General features: G+C 40.4%; 1 protein-coding gene across 3 annotated transcripts in view; it reads right to left on the reverse strand.

Annotated features, from left to right (window-relative positions):
• ITPR2 (inositol 1,4,5-trisphosphate receptor type 2) overlaps positions 1–16,849 on the reverse strand; it is a 278,104-nt gene that overhangs the window by 155,712 nt on the left and 105,543 nt on the right. For all 3 annotated transcript variants that reach the window (XM_026066890.1, XM_026066889.1, XM_026066891.1), the window contains 4 exons: positions 7,235–7,428; positions 4,298–4,430; positions 3,295–3,352; positions 1,536–1,701 (listed from right to left, as the gene is read on the reverse strand). In XM_026066890.1, the coding sequence (XP_025922675.1) occupies positions 1,536–1,701; positions 3,295–3,352; positions 4,298–4,430; positions 7,235–7,428 (551 nt within the window). The remainder of the gene's footprint in view (positions 1–1,535; positions 1,702–3,294; positions 3,353–4,297; positions 4,431–7,234; positions 7,429–16,849) is intronic.

Genomic DNA, 16,849 nt, shown 5'->3' on the forward strand with positions numbered 1-16,849 from the left:
GACAGGGAATCAGGACAAAATGGAGAGCAACTTTAATGATCATCTACATCAAAATAATGAAATATTGACAAATATTTTTTTTTCCATCACTGTTAGTCCAGCTTAGAAAAAATTTGTCTGGATAGCTCACAGAACTGATTTTCCAGTTTCATGTAATTTCCCATCATCTGAGTGTTTACCTCTTACTAAGATTAATGTTGCCTTTTTTTTCTTTTTTGTACTACTCAAATTATCTGTTCTTTCTTCTCCCTGCTATTTGTAATTCCTGATTTCATGAGATCCACACATTTCCTCTCTTTGTAATGTTCTTTGCTCTCCCAAGATTATTAATGAAGATATTATACAAAACACCAACAACAATCTTTACAGTAAATCAATAAACACCATTAAGCAATCAAACTTATTTAAAAGATTAAGGCCACATGGCAGATAGGAACACTGATAGGAACATTTAAAAAAAAAAAACAAAACACTACTTGCAGACAAGTATTCACTATTTTATAATATAAAGTTTCCATCTTCTTTTCTCTTAGCTTGATAAAACCTTGTTATTTTACACAATTTATGAATTCCAGTTATCCACAGACATTCATATTGCATGCTATCTACAGCCTTTTTTGTTTATTTGCCAATTAGCTTTTTCCTTCCTTTACAAAAACATGTTAAGCTACTCAACCCATGCTTATCTGGGAATAGTAGCTATTTATGCACCTAATTAGTACGGCCCCTCTTTAATATCCTGGTAGGAGGCCATTATGCAACTCTGCAAAAATATTAGAAGTTTTCCAGTTCTTTATCATTCATCTGCTTTTAAATAAGAGAAACCTTCATCTCTTACATAATGATGAGACAACATGCTAGTGAACTCCTGAAATAAGCATCAGATGGTCCTAACAACATATGTTATAGGGTCATGTAACAGGGACTTCTCTGTCCCCCAGCCCCATGAAATGAGATTTCCTAATCCTAATCTTAATCCACTGACACATGGAGTGTGTACATGTTATCAAGCAGAAAGAATAAAAGCTGAAAACAAGCCTGGCTCTGTTGCTCTCTTTCTGTTATTTTGGCAAATCTATATCATGCAGCAGAGCACAATTCAAAGGCACCTGAATCAGAACCAGAACTGAAAACAGCACATTTATACCAACACAACTTTACACCCCACCGGGGTAGCTCTGAAGACAGGGAAGTCTCATTGCTGACACAGGTGCACTGCTTGCAGAACACGAGGTGCTAACTCTGTCACTAGGAGATCACTGCATCATGCCTCACTGAGATGTGGGTGTCCCACCTGTCACCATGGACCTACACTGCCAGTAATGGACCAAATGCCAAAAATCATCATTTCTGGGCACACAGCTAGAACATATGCTAGCACATATGTTCAACTCTCATAGAAAGAAATCTCTGCTGAATTTAGACCTTTAAGGAAATAACATCGTCATGCTACAGACAGCAATTTAGGTAAGAAAAGCAGCCTTGTGAAAGGCTATTCCCTCAGTCGCTTCCCTGGAATAATGCTATGCCCATACCTGTTTAAATGCTTGCAGAACTTCTGCTCTCTGGCTGAAGTGCTTAAATAGCAGATGCAGAGCGCCTGAGAGCAAAGGAGGGTAGTCATGCATGATGAGGTGAATGAGGACCCGTAAAAAAGTTCTGCCCCCTTCATCATCAAGCTGAACGGCATTTTTTTCTTTTCTGTAACAGAAATAGGGGGGAAAAAACACCAAACAAAGATAAATAAAAGCTTTTGACATAAATACGCCTGTATACACAATCTTCATTTGATAGAGTTCTTAAAACCAAGTGGAATACGCTCTGGGATGCAAATTATGAATACCATTTTAATGTATTTTATAAGGACTTCAATCCTACAGTTATTTGCTGTTGTGGCAGTCTCGTAGCAGAATGGACACTATGGGTAAAATTTAATATGTATGAAATGTGTCAAATACTGTGATTAAAATCCATATTGCAAAAACATTCGTTTATGTCTTGGATAAATGGTGCCAACCTCATCCCCAGTCCAAGCTAATTGAAGTCAACGGCATTTCATCAGGGATTAATTTGGCCCCATCCTTTTTACTCCTTCCCCTTTCAGCTGCTATTAAAATTTCCTTTAAGGAAAAATAAGCTCAAAAATAGTAAGAATTGCCAAAAGCATCATATTTCTAGCATCATATTTATAATCTGGAACGACAGAAAGCAGATTTACACTTAACATATCAAAGCAGAAATAATGTTTCCAAGAAACCATTCAGCCTCTCTGTTCATTTTAAAGATGCAGATGCCAAGGGCTGTGTGTTGTTTTACATTATGGGAGTTCAGGGAGAGGGCTGGAGGCACTGCTCTTGTCGATAAAGAAAGAGAACATATAAGGGACCAGAGAGGAAACATCAGAACACCCATCTTGCGAATCTTTCTGCCTAGCTCCAGGAAAACTTTGAAGTCTAAGGCCTTGTCTCAATGGGAATCATTTTACTGGTATAATCATGATTACGGCAGCAAAATTAAACCAATATAGTCATACTGGTAACAACTCTCCAGTGTGGATTTTTTCAGTGCCTTTTTTTTTTGTTCCCAGCACAGCTGAAACCACTGCAAAAGCTCTGCAAAGCTCTGCAAGCATAACTTGTGATCTACAGGCCTCTGGCGGTCCAGAAGATCATGGCAAGTGGTCCACAGTTATCTGTGGATTCACACGAAACAGAATATTGTTGGCATAACTTTTATAGTAATTTCAAATACAAGAGGTAATGATAATGATTCTTGTCATCCATGAGAAGTACTGAGCGTCACCAGTAACTTACTGATCCAAGAAGTTTGTGACTACAGCCATAAGGTACACCAGAAAGTCTTTCTTTAAAAGCACCCATGTGAGGCATTATAGAGAGAAATAGATACTTAACGTGTTTTAGCTCAATACATGAGTACAACATTCCCCAGTTGCCTTTTGGAACATGCCAGAAACTTTCTACCAACTCTCTTACAGCCATAGGTGATCAAAAGGGTGGTCATTTCTAGTCCCACCACCAGCCATACCCACTGGGCTCTTTGCTTGTTTGAAAACCAGGTCTATAGTTGGTGGTGCTGGTACCACATATCTAATCTCTGGTATTCAATGGAAGCTGTCGCTTTTCTGTCTGTGTGTAGGCTATGTAATAAGAAAAAGTAGCCAAAGAAAGAGAAAGGGGTACAAAAACACACACAGAATAAAAAGAGATTGTCCATGAGAAATAACAACATGATCAAAGAGATGCATGTGCAGAAGTAAAACTTGAGAGAATATACCTGCCAGCAAACATGGTTTCAGCCTGAGCTGCAATTTCGTCTATGTCAGGAACAATTGCTAGAAAACAATCAAAACAAAATTAAAAAAGCTAGTGATCATGATTTAGTCTGCAGAGCAAAAAGAAACTCTGCTCCTTTTAAAGTATATGTTATCAAGCAAAAGCCTAACCCTACATTCGTTAGCTAGGCCAAATTCCCTATCTGCGAGGGTCAGTAGGGAAGAAGCAGGACACACCATTTTATTTATTTATTTATTTATTTGTGTATTAATAGTACTGAGGAAGAGCTAGATTCCAGTGATGGACCAGAGCTCCTCAGTGCTAGGAGCTGTACAAACAGCCACCATGACCCCAAAATAACACAGAATATGAAACTTCTACTTTCTTATTAGATCAACCAACCCCCACAAAGCAGCAAAACGAGACATGAGAACTTTGGAATATTTTTCATAAATACAATTAGTTACCACACCATCATACTGCTTTCGTATATCTTACTACTTAGGATTTTAGTACTCCTTAGACACCCCTCCGCTCTACAGCACCTCCAATTAAAATAACTCTCCCCTACTTGCAGCTCATCATGCGGACAGCTGTCAGCCCTTTGAGTCCTTCCCTGTGCACAAGAAGACTCCCTGGAAAGCCACTCCATTCCCATACCACAATCACCTCACTTAAATCCATCCTCATCCGCTCCCAACCATCTTTCATGGTCTACTCTCCATTACATTTATCACCTTGAAGTGTTTTGGAAAGAGTACAAACAAAAGAATAAGTTGTCATCACAGGAAAAAGGAATCGGATTTTAGTTAGAGGAAGGCAGGCCAGCAAATATCTTCTCTTTTTCACAGGAATCCTTAAGATTCTCATTTTTTCACAAGCTTTTCAACTTCAAGTGACATGCATCTTTCTGGTGTAGCAGAGTTTATTGCTTGGTAAAATATCTGTAACTGCAGTAGTCTACACAGAATTATTTTACATTGCAATACAATAGCAACAGTTACCTGAGGCAATCCCTGGTGTGTCAGGCGGGGATGTTGTAGAGCTATCAACGTTTTCATTGTTTTCCCCAAACTCTCTCTTATAGATAGACAGCATGTAGGATATTCTATAGTCCAGTCTGACACTGAGAATAAACTATAAGAAAAGAGTTTAAAACGAGACTTTTTTTTCTCCCATTTGGTACATTAGGTTGAGATTTTTTCATGGTGGAATGTACAGAGATACAAGGTTATTTTAAATAAATATGTCCACAACACAAAATGAATCCATTACATTTGCCAGACAGTTATTTTGTGATTTCAGTCTTCCCTCCCACCATCCTGAGACATACCAAATTGTGCCCCATTGGCTGCTGAATACTAAGCAGCAGCCTGGATTTGTCCAGGGGCTCCAGGCGGCAGCTGCCTTGCCCTTTCTGCCTACAAGCCAGATCAGTCCATGGTTGAAACAGATTATTTCATGTTTCAGCAGACTTCTAATGCCTCACTAAGACACGCAGTGGAACGCAGTTGACAGTAAAGACACCAAGCTCCACGCTCACCCTCACAGCACTGGCTTTTCAGATGCCTGACAGCCAAGGGCAGAGAAGTTTAACTCCAGGACTCCCAGAGGTGAAGTACAGGCCTGGTGCTGTCTTTTGGTACTTTGCTAGTGACCAGCTGAGGATGCGAGGAGCTGACAGGATGTTGTTTGTGAGCTCCTAGCACTATTGCTATCACGTGGCAAAAAAAAGTTTGGCCTTAGCATACCCTGTAGTGGTAGCAGAGTTCCCCTTCAACACTACTTTTTTTTAATTGTTGGTGCTCTCCCCCTCAGCTGTGAAATCTGAAAGTCCTACAGGAAAAATCCTAATTCAAACTTTGAAGTTTGAAGCTTTTATTTTGGAATAGCAAGGGAAGTAAGTTGGCTGCAGATGTTAGTACCAATTTAAGGACAGACACATAATTACATTTTGCACTTTAACAACTGACTGCCCATCAGCTGAGTCTCAGTATTTGTCCATGCATATGCTCCTTGCCCACAGTAATTGTAAGCACACAGTGAAAGAGGTTTAAGATAATGTACCTTATTTCACATTCAGTGGGGATGAAAGCACATACGTTAAGTTACCACGACTCAGTTGACAGGAGATGATTTAGCAAACGGTGGCAACTTTTTTGTTTGATCTCTAACTAAAATCATACAAGCTTCCCAGACCCAGGGTACTGCAATAGGATTTGACTAGGGTAACTAGGATTATGCCATCTAAAAGAGAATAAAATATCTGTTTAAGAAGCATCATCTTTTTTTTGAAAACGTCTAACAGAAAAGAAGAAAAGCAGATTTATTTTGGTTCCATGACCAAGTTATCCTATAATTGTACAAGCAAGATATTTAAAAACATAAATTTGCCAAGTCCACATGTAGTCAACTGAGTCTATCAAGCCATCTGTTTTAATTCTGGCTGATGGCAGAATGGAAATCGTTACGTAAGAAATGCCTTTACTTAAAGTAAGAGGATATACTGAGAATCCAAATAATATAAATGGAAATATTTATTATAATAGAATAGAGTTAATCATCACTCTACTAATTATGCATAGCAATACAAAAAATCTACCACATGCCTACTTACCTTTCAGGGTAATAGCACAATAATGACAGGTAACTTGATTTCAATTAATCTTCTTCATTGCAAATTAAACAAGGCAATTATTTTGTATTGCCTGTGAACTAAAGTCCTATGTATGCACACTTATTGTGGCTCACCCAACACAGGACAATTTGCTAGTCTGAAGTAGTTTGATCATGTGACTGAGCCATAACTAATATGCCACAGATTAAGTAACAGCCTAGGATTAAGTCCTCTCCAATCCCAGGTGCTCTTGCAGTGGACATGCTGTGAGAGAGGAAAGGATGAGAAAAAATATGATTCTCCTTCCTGCGAGCAGGTAGGGAATGCACAAGAAGAGGCTAGTGTCCCAGAATGATCATTATATAATCAACCAGTAGAGCTGGACGGCATGGAGAGAAATTCAGACAGTCAGAAAACCAAATGGAAATGAGAAGCAATACACATGAATGGCATTTCCTTCCAGAGCCACTGTTTAGGTGATGTAACTTCATAACACTCTGTTCTGCACCATAAGCCTTAAACTAAGCCAGTTGTCAAACTAAAGTATGAGTATTAAGGATAACCTACCACTTGATAGTCTTTCAGATGATGAGTAAATAAGGTAATTAAATCATTTGTAAGTATTCAGAATAAATGGAATCCTTCAAAAGTGACAATGGTACCAACAGATCAGCAGAATTTATAGAAAACACTGAAAAACTCTTTCAGCGCATGAGTATTGCATAAAAAATGTGTGCCACTTAACTTACTAATAGCACAAAGTGAAATTTTATCTCCAAAGGCACACTAGTGTCATATACCTTGTCAGTTCAGCTGGGAGAAAATCATAACAGCCCACAGACTGTTCTCAATCTAGCAGTGGAAGTCTGAAAAAGACTTCAACATTTTTTAACCTTGCATGATTTTGATGGATCTAGGCCCAATTCCGACCTTCACCAAACTACTGTAAAGAAAGAGTCAAATCCTACAGCCAAATAAGCTACTCCAACATAAAATGAATGCAAATGAGACTGGAAACAGACATACCGTCTTCAGAAAACATTAGTGAGGTAGACTAAAGGACAGGTTCTGCCTTCTCACAAGTCATAGTGACAGTCTCTGCAGCATCTAGTTCCTTCAGAAGTAAAGTAAGTGTAACAGTATGTAAGGACCACAACCGTATCACTGTACAAGCAGAGGAGTATCTTCCTCACAGCAAAGTGTTATTTTTCCAATGAACAGCCCAGTGAATAGCAGAGTAAGAACACAAGTGACAGAACCTAGCGCTACGTAAGCTAAAATATGTGAACTGACTGATACGTAATATATCACCAATTATTGTTACCTGCAAAATCTCAATGATTTTCAATTTGGTGTCCATTACGATCACATCTTCACTCTCTGAGGTGCTGGCTTGCTTGCTTGGGTGGATGCTAGGCTGTACATCAGGGGCACTGATGGGAAATATAGATCCTCTGCTCAATACCATTTGGGTCATCATCTCTCCTACACCATGGATTGTCCTCATAACATTGTTTCCTATGCATTAAACACATACACACACATATTTGCCATCAGTAAAGCTTGTTTGAAAAGCTATACATCACACATACACTCACATATCAACCCCCATACAATCTTAACAGGTATACTGAAAATTAAATCATCAATTATTATTCAAAACTCCAGAGAAGAAATTCACTCAAATCACCCAAAGGTTTGGGGACAATTTTCTACATTGATTTGCCAGGAAATCTGCTTACAGGTCAACAGATGAAAAAGATGGCAGTGGGTTTCCACAGCTCTGTCAGTATGTCCATGAAATCACAAAAAATAGGGTGAAGGTAATCTTAGTTTACCTAATCTATCTCCTAGTCTGAAGGCATATTATCTATATCTAAAAACATTTCTGAAAGACATTTGTTTAACCTGTTCTTAAGAGTATCTATTGATGCATATCTCACATTGTACACTATCTGTAGGCAAGCAATTCCAGCACTCCACTACCTCCATTGCTAGATAACATTTCTTGATATTTAGCTTATATCCTCCTTCCTGCAATTTATGACCTTGTTTTGCAGAGACAAGGGAGGAGCTCATTTTCCAAGCCTAGTCCGCTTGATGTTTTCTCCATGATGACTGGTTATAAAGCAGGTGCTTGACAGTGAGGATGCCTTTGGCACTGCAGAAGCTGCAAGGAGACTATCAAAGTATCCTGTATGTCACACTAAAAGAGAGTAAAGATTTGAGGCCTTGCAAGTCTGATCAATCTCTGTATATGGTCCAAATGGCAGGCCACAAACCAAAGTCAATCCACACAACTAGCAGGAGAAAGCCTGATGCTTTTTCCCTGATCTGCTGAACTTCTGCCATATCTGAATGATGGATAAAGAGTAATGAACAGGACAGAAGCATCTCAGGAAAGCCTGGGGCTGCTGCTGGGTGTGCATACTCCTATGCCTGCATAGGAAACACAGTGGGAAACAGGCCTATGTACACTTGGGCTGGCCAAAGCTCATGATAAGATATGATAAATCCTATTATACATAGTGACTACTTGGACAGTTTGCAAATGTGTACACATTCACCTCTGCATGTGCGCTTTCACATATCTATGTGCCTATGTGTGGAAGGTTGGGTTTTGATGGTTTGGGATTTTTTAAATACTTGTTTAAAAGAAACAGGAAATAATTGCCTGGCTCCCAGAACAGTCATTCCCTCAGCTTACATTAACTCATATGGGAAACCCTGAGAGACAGTTGAGATTCTTCCACCATTCACTCTCACTTATAAAACCATCCCCCTTTCAGAAAAATCCCAGGAGAACACCAGGTCCTGAAGGCTGTCCTGAAAGTCACACTAATCTCTGAAATCACAGTTTCTTTCATAATCTATAACTGGTGGGGGGAAGCACATCTTCACTCACTGGCAAGAATTTTGGTCCAATCTAGCCATAACAGTCCCTCCCACTTCCCACTGATGCCAATTCTGCAAACTGGTCTTTCTCTACAATGAATTTTGATGTGAAAAACATCTCTTTGAACCAATGACTATCTTCCTGCAAAGGTGGGGAGAAGAATAAGAATATCCAGATTGCTACCTATTTTCTTTCTTGCAAAGCACAGACCTGAACTAATGGATCAAAGGAAGGGAATGATAGTATCTTTTAGGAGAAATAGTGGCAAGACCTAGACTACACCAAAAGCAAACAAAAGAATGGAGGAGATGTAGCTTTGCTGAGGTAAGCCTGAGTAGTTCTTGAATGTCTTTTGTACACTTTAATCACCATTCAGCTGCCAACTTCTACTTGCATTGCAGAGACCCTCTTCCTAGACAATCTTCTGTAAAAAGTCAAAGACATATTTTATTTTGCTAGCAATATCCTCTTCTTATGCCCCTCTTTCTTCAATCCACAGAGCTCAAGTACTGTATGCAGGGAACGAGGATGCCTTTACCCCCAAATTTAAAAGGAAACACAAAGAATTTGCTTTTTCAAAGTGAATGAGGCAGATTAGTGTCATGTTTGAGGTCCCATTTGGCATCCAGTCTGGTGTGCAATTGGTCTGAATTGGTCTTTTGAAAATAATACTTCAAGTCTCTACAAAGGGAAAAAAATGTGTTTCTGACTTTGCATGATGTTAGGAGAAAAAAGCTACAAGTCAGACTAAGGGCTAAATCCTCACATCAGGCTGACACAGAAAGTTCTCCTAACTGCCTACACCAGCATAAAGCAAATAAAAATCATTCAAATAACCTTCTTGCTGCAAAATGAAAATTGTGCATGTACCTTTTAAATCAAATAAAACAGCTGGGGAATAGGATCATGTCTTTCTCTCTCTCTCTTTCTATCCCAGTGTGCTAAACAACACTTATTTGCACTGACGGTCATTCATTATACCAGTGTAAAGCTGGATTACTAAGTAYAGGACCTTTAACCCTTAAAGTGGTTCCTATTAAACTGACTCTTTGCATCTTCTTCATCTCCAAAATGTGAAGCAAATCATCTCATTCATATCATCCTGTCTTTAATGCTGACTGATAAGCACATTTGCAGGGCCACAGCAGAAGTCCTATAGGCTGTGCAGCTGCTTTGTGGCCTGCAACACCTCTGCTTTAAATCTCAGTCAGGAGGTCATCATCCTCTGACTAGCAACAGAGAATTCAAAATCCCTTTCACCACAGTTGTACAGAAGTGAATATAATCAGAGGCACAGCTATTTGGGAAGGTCAGGAATTCTTTATAAAACAATTTGATTCAATGGGGTTACCGGTAGAGAATTAAGCTGCTTAATTCTAAGAAGAGTCCAAAAGATATTCTTCCAGAGACCTAGATAAAACTCCAGTTTGTCCCAAACAAAGCTGAAGACTTTTGCTTTATCTTAAAAGGTCCCTGCCCACCCTTAAGAACTGGAGTCCATTCAGTGTAAAGTTAGCAAAAAAAGCCTTCAGCATCTTTTTGGACATTCCTTGACAAGCAGTCACACAAATCTCACTGACACAAAAAAACTACAGGTAACATACACGATTGCTGTAGACATTGATTCTGCCACAAGCCTTGCTCAAGGGCAGTATGCAGCTGTACTGCCCCAAGCACTGACCATCATGTTTACTCATTCTCACTATGGCCCTGATCTCCCTCCCTCGCTAGGGTAGAGAGTAACCACTGCTCTCTGCTTAGCACCTTGGGTGGAGCCCATGTTCTTGGGGAAAGAAAGTTGGGATTTTGCCCAGAGCACACATCCTGCTTATTTGTCAGTCATCAGTGGGGTGCTGAACAGGCACTGCAGGGGCACGGGAAATCCCAGGGTGGGATTCAATTCCCTTCTCTGCACCCTTGAAATCAGTCACTATCTCTACGTTTCCGCACCAGCTCCATGAACGAGGAGAACACCTTCTCCATCTCTACCAAGGGCACTCAGAGGCTTGCTATAATAAAGACTAGAAGGCACTCAGCTAATGTGATGATGGAGCCTATAAAAGGATACAAGAAAGAAAAGAAATGAGATGGCTGCTGGCCTTTCCCCTTACCCACAGAACATCAGTGGTGGAAGACAGTACAGCCCAGTGAACAGTAGCTGTAAGGCAGCTTCCCAGCAGAGTCTGTAATAAGGATAAACCCTCCATCCACAACATCCCTTGACTACTGGCCTTCATGTGACTGATCAAAACAGCTAGAGGCAGAAAAGCTAATGAGGGTTAAGGTGTTTCTTATTACTACTGTCATTTCCAATAGTATTTCATTAATGCAGAGGAAAGGATTTTAGTGAAGGAAAAATCTACTTAATCCATTTTAGTATTTATAGCTGATGTCGGTAGTGATTCAATACAGTTTTATTTTTGTCAATAACAGCAGTAAGACATGATGTCATGAGTAAACCCATCTTGGACAACTTCTTAAACTGTGTGATACTGACAATTATTCTTTTTAATTAACTCAGAGCAGGCTTGGGGAGAACATTCACATGGAGTGAAAATAATAGGACAACTGGAGCAATTCAACATACTTTTCAGGAAAGATATTTCAAGAGCTGTGTTTTGCAGGGTGATTATAAAACATAGCCATCTCTTAGGAGTAGACAGCAGTCAACCAGCACATCCATGCATGATAGTGAGAAAGCTGGACTGGGTCTAGACCCTGAGAAGAAACTACCCTAACTCTTCAAGAGAAGCCAGGAGGATCAATCATGTACATGAAGAGTGGGGAGAAGCTTCTCTTCCAGAAGATACCCTCCCAGTAGATTAGCATTCATGTCACTCAGTTTTGCTGTCCTGCTTGGAAATCCAAACCAAATGAGGTATGAATTTAAATCTGTCAGTCATAAACATCAAGGGTCAGGAGATGGTTCTTTTGTCAGTGAGTTGCTTCACCTTGCCCTGCTTTTGTGTCCTCTTGGCTTTAGCACAGTTACCTCATCAGGGAAGGTTACGAGTCTCAGAGGTAAAACATGCAGAAAGCTTACTGTGGCTTAACAAGTAACTGACTGCATGTCAGCTAAGCCCACAACAATGCAAGACAAAAGAGGTCGGCTCAGTAAAAGAGATTTAAGTTCTTAGTATGTATGCATACAGTGACTAAAACAATGGGGCTCTGATCTCCATTACAGCTCTGAAGTGCTTCCTGAATACAAATGCACAAAGAAAAATTAACTTACTGCCTCAGCTACAGTTAATTGAGTTAAATCAGGAGAGACACTAAGTAGATGTGAACCCAGATTACTTTTGTGTGACCTTTGTGTTAGAGACGAAGTGAACAGAACCCTGAGGTGTGCCTTCATATGGTACTGCCATCCTTACCCCACTCATCTCTCGCATTTGTTGTCCTCTTTGAGGTCAAGGAAATACCATTTTAATGCAGCTGAGAGGTGCGGCAGGGAGAGAACAGACACTGTAATGTTGCAAGGTGCTAGCATGTGCCACCGACCAGTTCTTTCATCAACAAACCACAAATGTTCAAAGCTGTTATCCAGCTCAACAGAGGAAAAGAGCTCAGGGCAACCTTCACTGCTCTTTTATTTTTCCAGTTTTCCTTCCCTCTCCCTGATTCTCCTTCTCTGTTCTTCCCCCTGCCAAGAAAAGTCAGATGCCAAGAACATCCCTGAAGTGGTGGAACCAATTAGATGTTGCATTCCCATGCCACCTTGTTACAGACAGACAGGGAAATGCCTCCTGCTGAATGTATGGTCTCGCAAAGTTAGCCAACGAAAAGAGTGAAATCACTGTAGGCACTGATGGTAATTTAAAGGATCTGCAGATTGACAGGCACTAAAATAAGAGGAAAGAAGAGAATCCTTGTCATGTTTTGGAAAGACAACTATGCATCACCTTTTCATTATGTTTTATTACAGTGATCACAACTTCCTAATGAATATCAGTTTCTGTCACAAAACTGTAGCACGTAATCTCATACTATTTGGCACGACTGACAACACAGCGGCCTCTCTGAGAAGAAAGATTTTTCAGAGGAGTCAATTATGAAAAAAAAAAATAACAACCACCCAAGTAATCGACACAGTGGATAATTTGACACTTCATTTTCTACATAAACATACTTTCTTGATAAGTCATTTACTGGTTTCAAAAATTCTAAGAGCAAAACATAGAAGTAAACAACAATCTGCTGTGTAATACAGTACGGATGGTAAGTGACAAAATAGCATATTCAGAAAGAAAAACAACTGTCAAAGGCAGCTGGCAATTCATGCCTTTTCTTCAAATTGTTCTTAGCCAATGGCTGTGCAGTGTCCTCAATCTGCTCTTAGTAGACAAGTATTTATAGCATTTTAGGTATTTCACAAACAGTGCAGGCAACCATGCTGTGGGTGAGTGTGAATAAACAATGAACAGCCTCAAAGATTGGCAGGTAATCGCAGAGTGAATAGCCTCCCACTCCACAGATATCCCCAAGACATCAGTAAACTGACTTGAAGCCTTATTTATTTTAAAAGTATGTATATGCACTTCATCTGGCCCCTATTTGCCAAAGAGGGACAGAGTCTGCTCTTATTAACATTATTGTTCAGGCTTCATCAACACTGATATTGGAAAGATGGATTCCTAGGACTCAGTTTTCAAAAGTGTTCAGCCACTTTCAGCTAGGGCAGTTTTTCCACAGTGCTCATCTCCCTAGTCAGAAATGTACAAAGTGCCTATATTTTCAAAAGGATTTTAACACTCAACAGCTCTCATCAGGGACTGGAGAAGCTGGATAATTAATGCTTCTGGAAACTAAGCACCTAAATAGGAGCTGACATATGATGGGTTCAAGAAATCTGGTACTTAATGACAAGATAAAGATAAAACATAGATGGGTCCACTGCTCCAACAACTCATCATTAACCTGTCCATAAAAGCCTAACACATTGTTTAAAAAGGGGGGAAAAAGAAGACAAATCAAGGGTTTTGCAAAAATGTGGCATTTCTCACACAAAAGAAGCAGAATACCAAATATGAAAATAAGAATAAAGTTACAGAAACAGCTCTCTGATCTCATAAAACTTGACCATTCTTTAGCTATGACTGTTGAATGACCTAACGCTTCAACCTCTGGTAAATACCTCCTAGAAAACACCTCATTTCCACCATAGCAGGACACAAACCAGACAGCATGTGCTGCTATGAAAGCCCTTCATCCCTTAACAAACAAATGCTGAGGCTGAAGGACTGCAGGGAATAATAAGCTGCCCTATGACCCCACATGTTTTTTACATGCCTCTTTGAAACTACTTCTCTTCTGAACTTGGATTATCCACTTCTAGAACAAAACATTCCCACAGGATTTACCAAAGATCCCAAAAGACACAAAAGTCTCTGAAGGCCCTCTTTTCTTTACAAACTGAGCAGATGGCCCATCCTCAGTTCCTCCTGCTTTCCCCATCATTCCCAAAGGCAGTCTTTGGCTAATGCTCAGCTGTAGCTTGAATCCCTAGGTACAGGACAATATCAGTTCCATCTGTGTGATGCACTGGCAGCTTCAAGAACTATTTTATTAGAAGTTTTCCTGTTCCCCTGCCATGAAGCGTGAGCCTCCTCCCACTTCCCAAAATACTCTACAGGACTGCAAGAATCCCAAGTAACCTACCATGTCCCCCTGAGCACCTCAGCCGGTGGGAGAGAACTACCTCTCTGAGGCTTGGGCAGGGAAAGTTGCTGCTAGGCCCTACAAAAGGGGAGATCCATAGACAAGAGAAGGCTTAGCTGTGTCTAATATCATTTAACTATTAGGATCTCTGCCTCAGCTGTTACCTATCATCCTCCCATAAAAACCCCTATCTTCTCTCCCTCACAGCAGATATGACTCATTCAGAGGTGGCTCAAGGCTTAGCCAAGCCTTGTCCAGCAATATGAAAGGGGCTGGCCTTCCCTCCAGTCAGTCTCCCTTGCCTCCAAAGTTGCTGAGGAGGAAAGAGAGGGATGGCAAGAGCATCAGAAGGGCGCCCTCAGAGCCCCTTGATACCTACAGCCTGAAGCCCATTAGCTCTCACCACCACCCAGAGCCCTCTACCAATTGACTGATCACATCTATTCCTGTTTTCTTAGAGAGACTGACATACTTAGCCCCCTTCTCCCATACCAGCTCCTTTCACCAAAGCCTTTCAGGCCTCTATCCCATCCACAATCTGAGGAAGTCCCAAAGCCTTCCCAGTCCTCGTCAGCCATTCTCATTCACCTGCTGAACCCACCACCCCAGCTCACAATGACTCCTAACACCTTTTTCCCCCTCATTTCTTCTCCTCGCACCTCTTCAGAACCCATTCTTTTCCCATGGAAAACTGACTTTTACCACCCGTGGTGTGGTAAAAATGAATTCTGCTAGTGCTCTTGAGAAGCTTTAAGATAGCTTCCAAGCTCACTGCTACATTAAAAGACATCTGGTAAGTTGCTGAGAGTCCAAAACTTTCACCAAAAGTCAGCAAAAGCTGACTTTGTCTCAGGCCATGCCTCAAAGTTGGCCTTCAACTAAGTTTTAAGATAGCACTTACACTACCAAGTCACCTTCCAAGTGACTCCAAATGCCCTTGGTTGTGTGGATTTAAGTGAGACCTGTAATACTGCTCCACTGTATACTTTTTAAAATTTTATTTATTCAGTGCTATCTTAAAGCATGCAACACTGGCCAGTCCTTGGGGAACCCCTGGCAGAGAGCCATACATGCAGTAATGCCAAGTTACCAAGGGCTAAATTAAAAGCCCCATGGCAGCTGTAATTCTACATTTCTTTGTGTTTGTTGATTTGGCTACCTTGCTTCATGCAACTTAATTTTTCTGCATGAAAAGTTATAGCCATTTATAAGACATATAATAACAACACTTCAGTACCTAAAGGAACATACTTTATTTCAAGCCCTTCAGAGCTATATATTATTTGCCAGGAGCATAAAGCCTTATAGCTCTGTTTGTGAAAAAGGTATTAATTTTTACAGGTTTCCTACAGAATTTGCTCATAAAGACTGCAGAACCTACCATAAACAGGCCAAGAACCACACTTTATTTCTTCACTAAACCATTCTTCATTCCTCAATAACTAGCTGACCTCTYGTGAGCCTCAGAGAAAACCTAATGCATGACATTAAGGGCAGAGGTTGAGGCCACTTCTACATTTTATATAGCCCTCAGAACTAATGAGAGGGGGGAAAAAAACAACAACAACATGCAGTGCACATTCTTTTGCCATCCACCCTCCAAATAAACATGGCCATGCCAGCCTCCACTTATCAACAGCATATCCACAAGCCCTCCTTTTTTGCATGCAAACTCACCACCACCAGGCCATCATGAAACTCCATAAAAATCCACCTTCTCCTGACATTCTGCAGTTTCTGTTGATGCCACCTATCCCCAAAACCACAAAGCAGAGTCAAAAATACAGCTTTCCTGCCATGGACATTAGAGGAGGAAAAGATGGAAAAAATGCATGCTGTCCTTGGAGAAATAAAAGAGCATGGGAATCAAGCATTCTAGGTCTACAAAACAGGTGTCAATCCCCAGAAGAGCAATGGTCTCTGGAATCACATCAATGCACAGGCCTAATGATGAGGGAAAGATTAAACAGGAAAGAGAAATAGGCCATGCCAGAGAATTAAACTATCAGAATGACTTCCCCTTTGGTCTGATCATATTCCACAATGAATGGCAGTTGCTTCACTACAGACATCTGATCAACGCAGCCAACTTTCCTGAGAGTTAAATCTTTTTTTTTCTTGTAAGTCTGTGTTTTTGTAAACTGCTGGCATAAACTCCAGACTCCAGTCTGCCAGGTAGCCACTGCCTCATCAGCTCTACTAATCAAAGGTGCCTCAAAAAGATATTTCAAATTGTTAACTAGACAAAAGAGCAGCTAATACACATGGATGCAAGGCTGAGAAACAATAAAATCTTTCCTAATAGTCCTGGATGAAATCTGGTCTTCCTTGGTCACAGAGAAACCATGGGCGCAGTAGAAATGACAGGATCAACCTTGTTCT

Source organism: Apteryx rowi, unplaced genomic scaffold (assembly GCF_003343035.1).
Source record: "Apteryx rowi isolate R43461 unplaced genomic scaffold, aptRow1 scaffold_25, whole genome shotgun sequence".
Taxonomy (NCBI): Eukaryota; Metazoa; Chordata; class Aves; order Apterygiformes; family Apterygidae; genus Apteryx; species Apteryx rowi.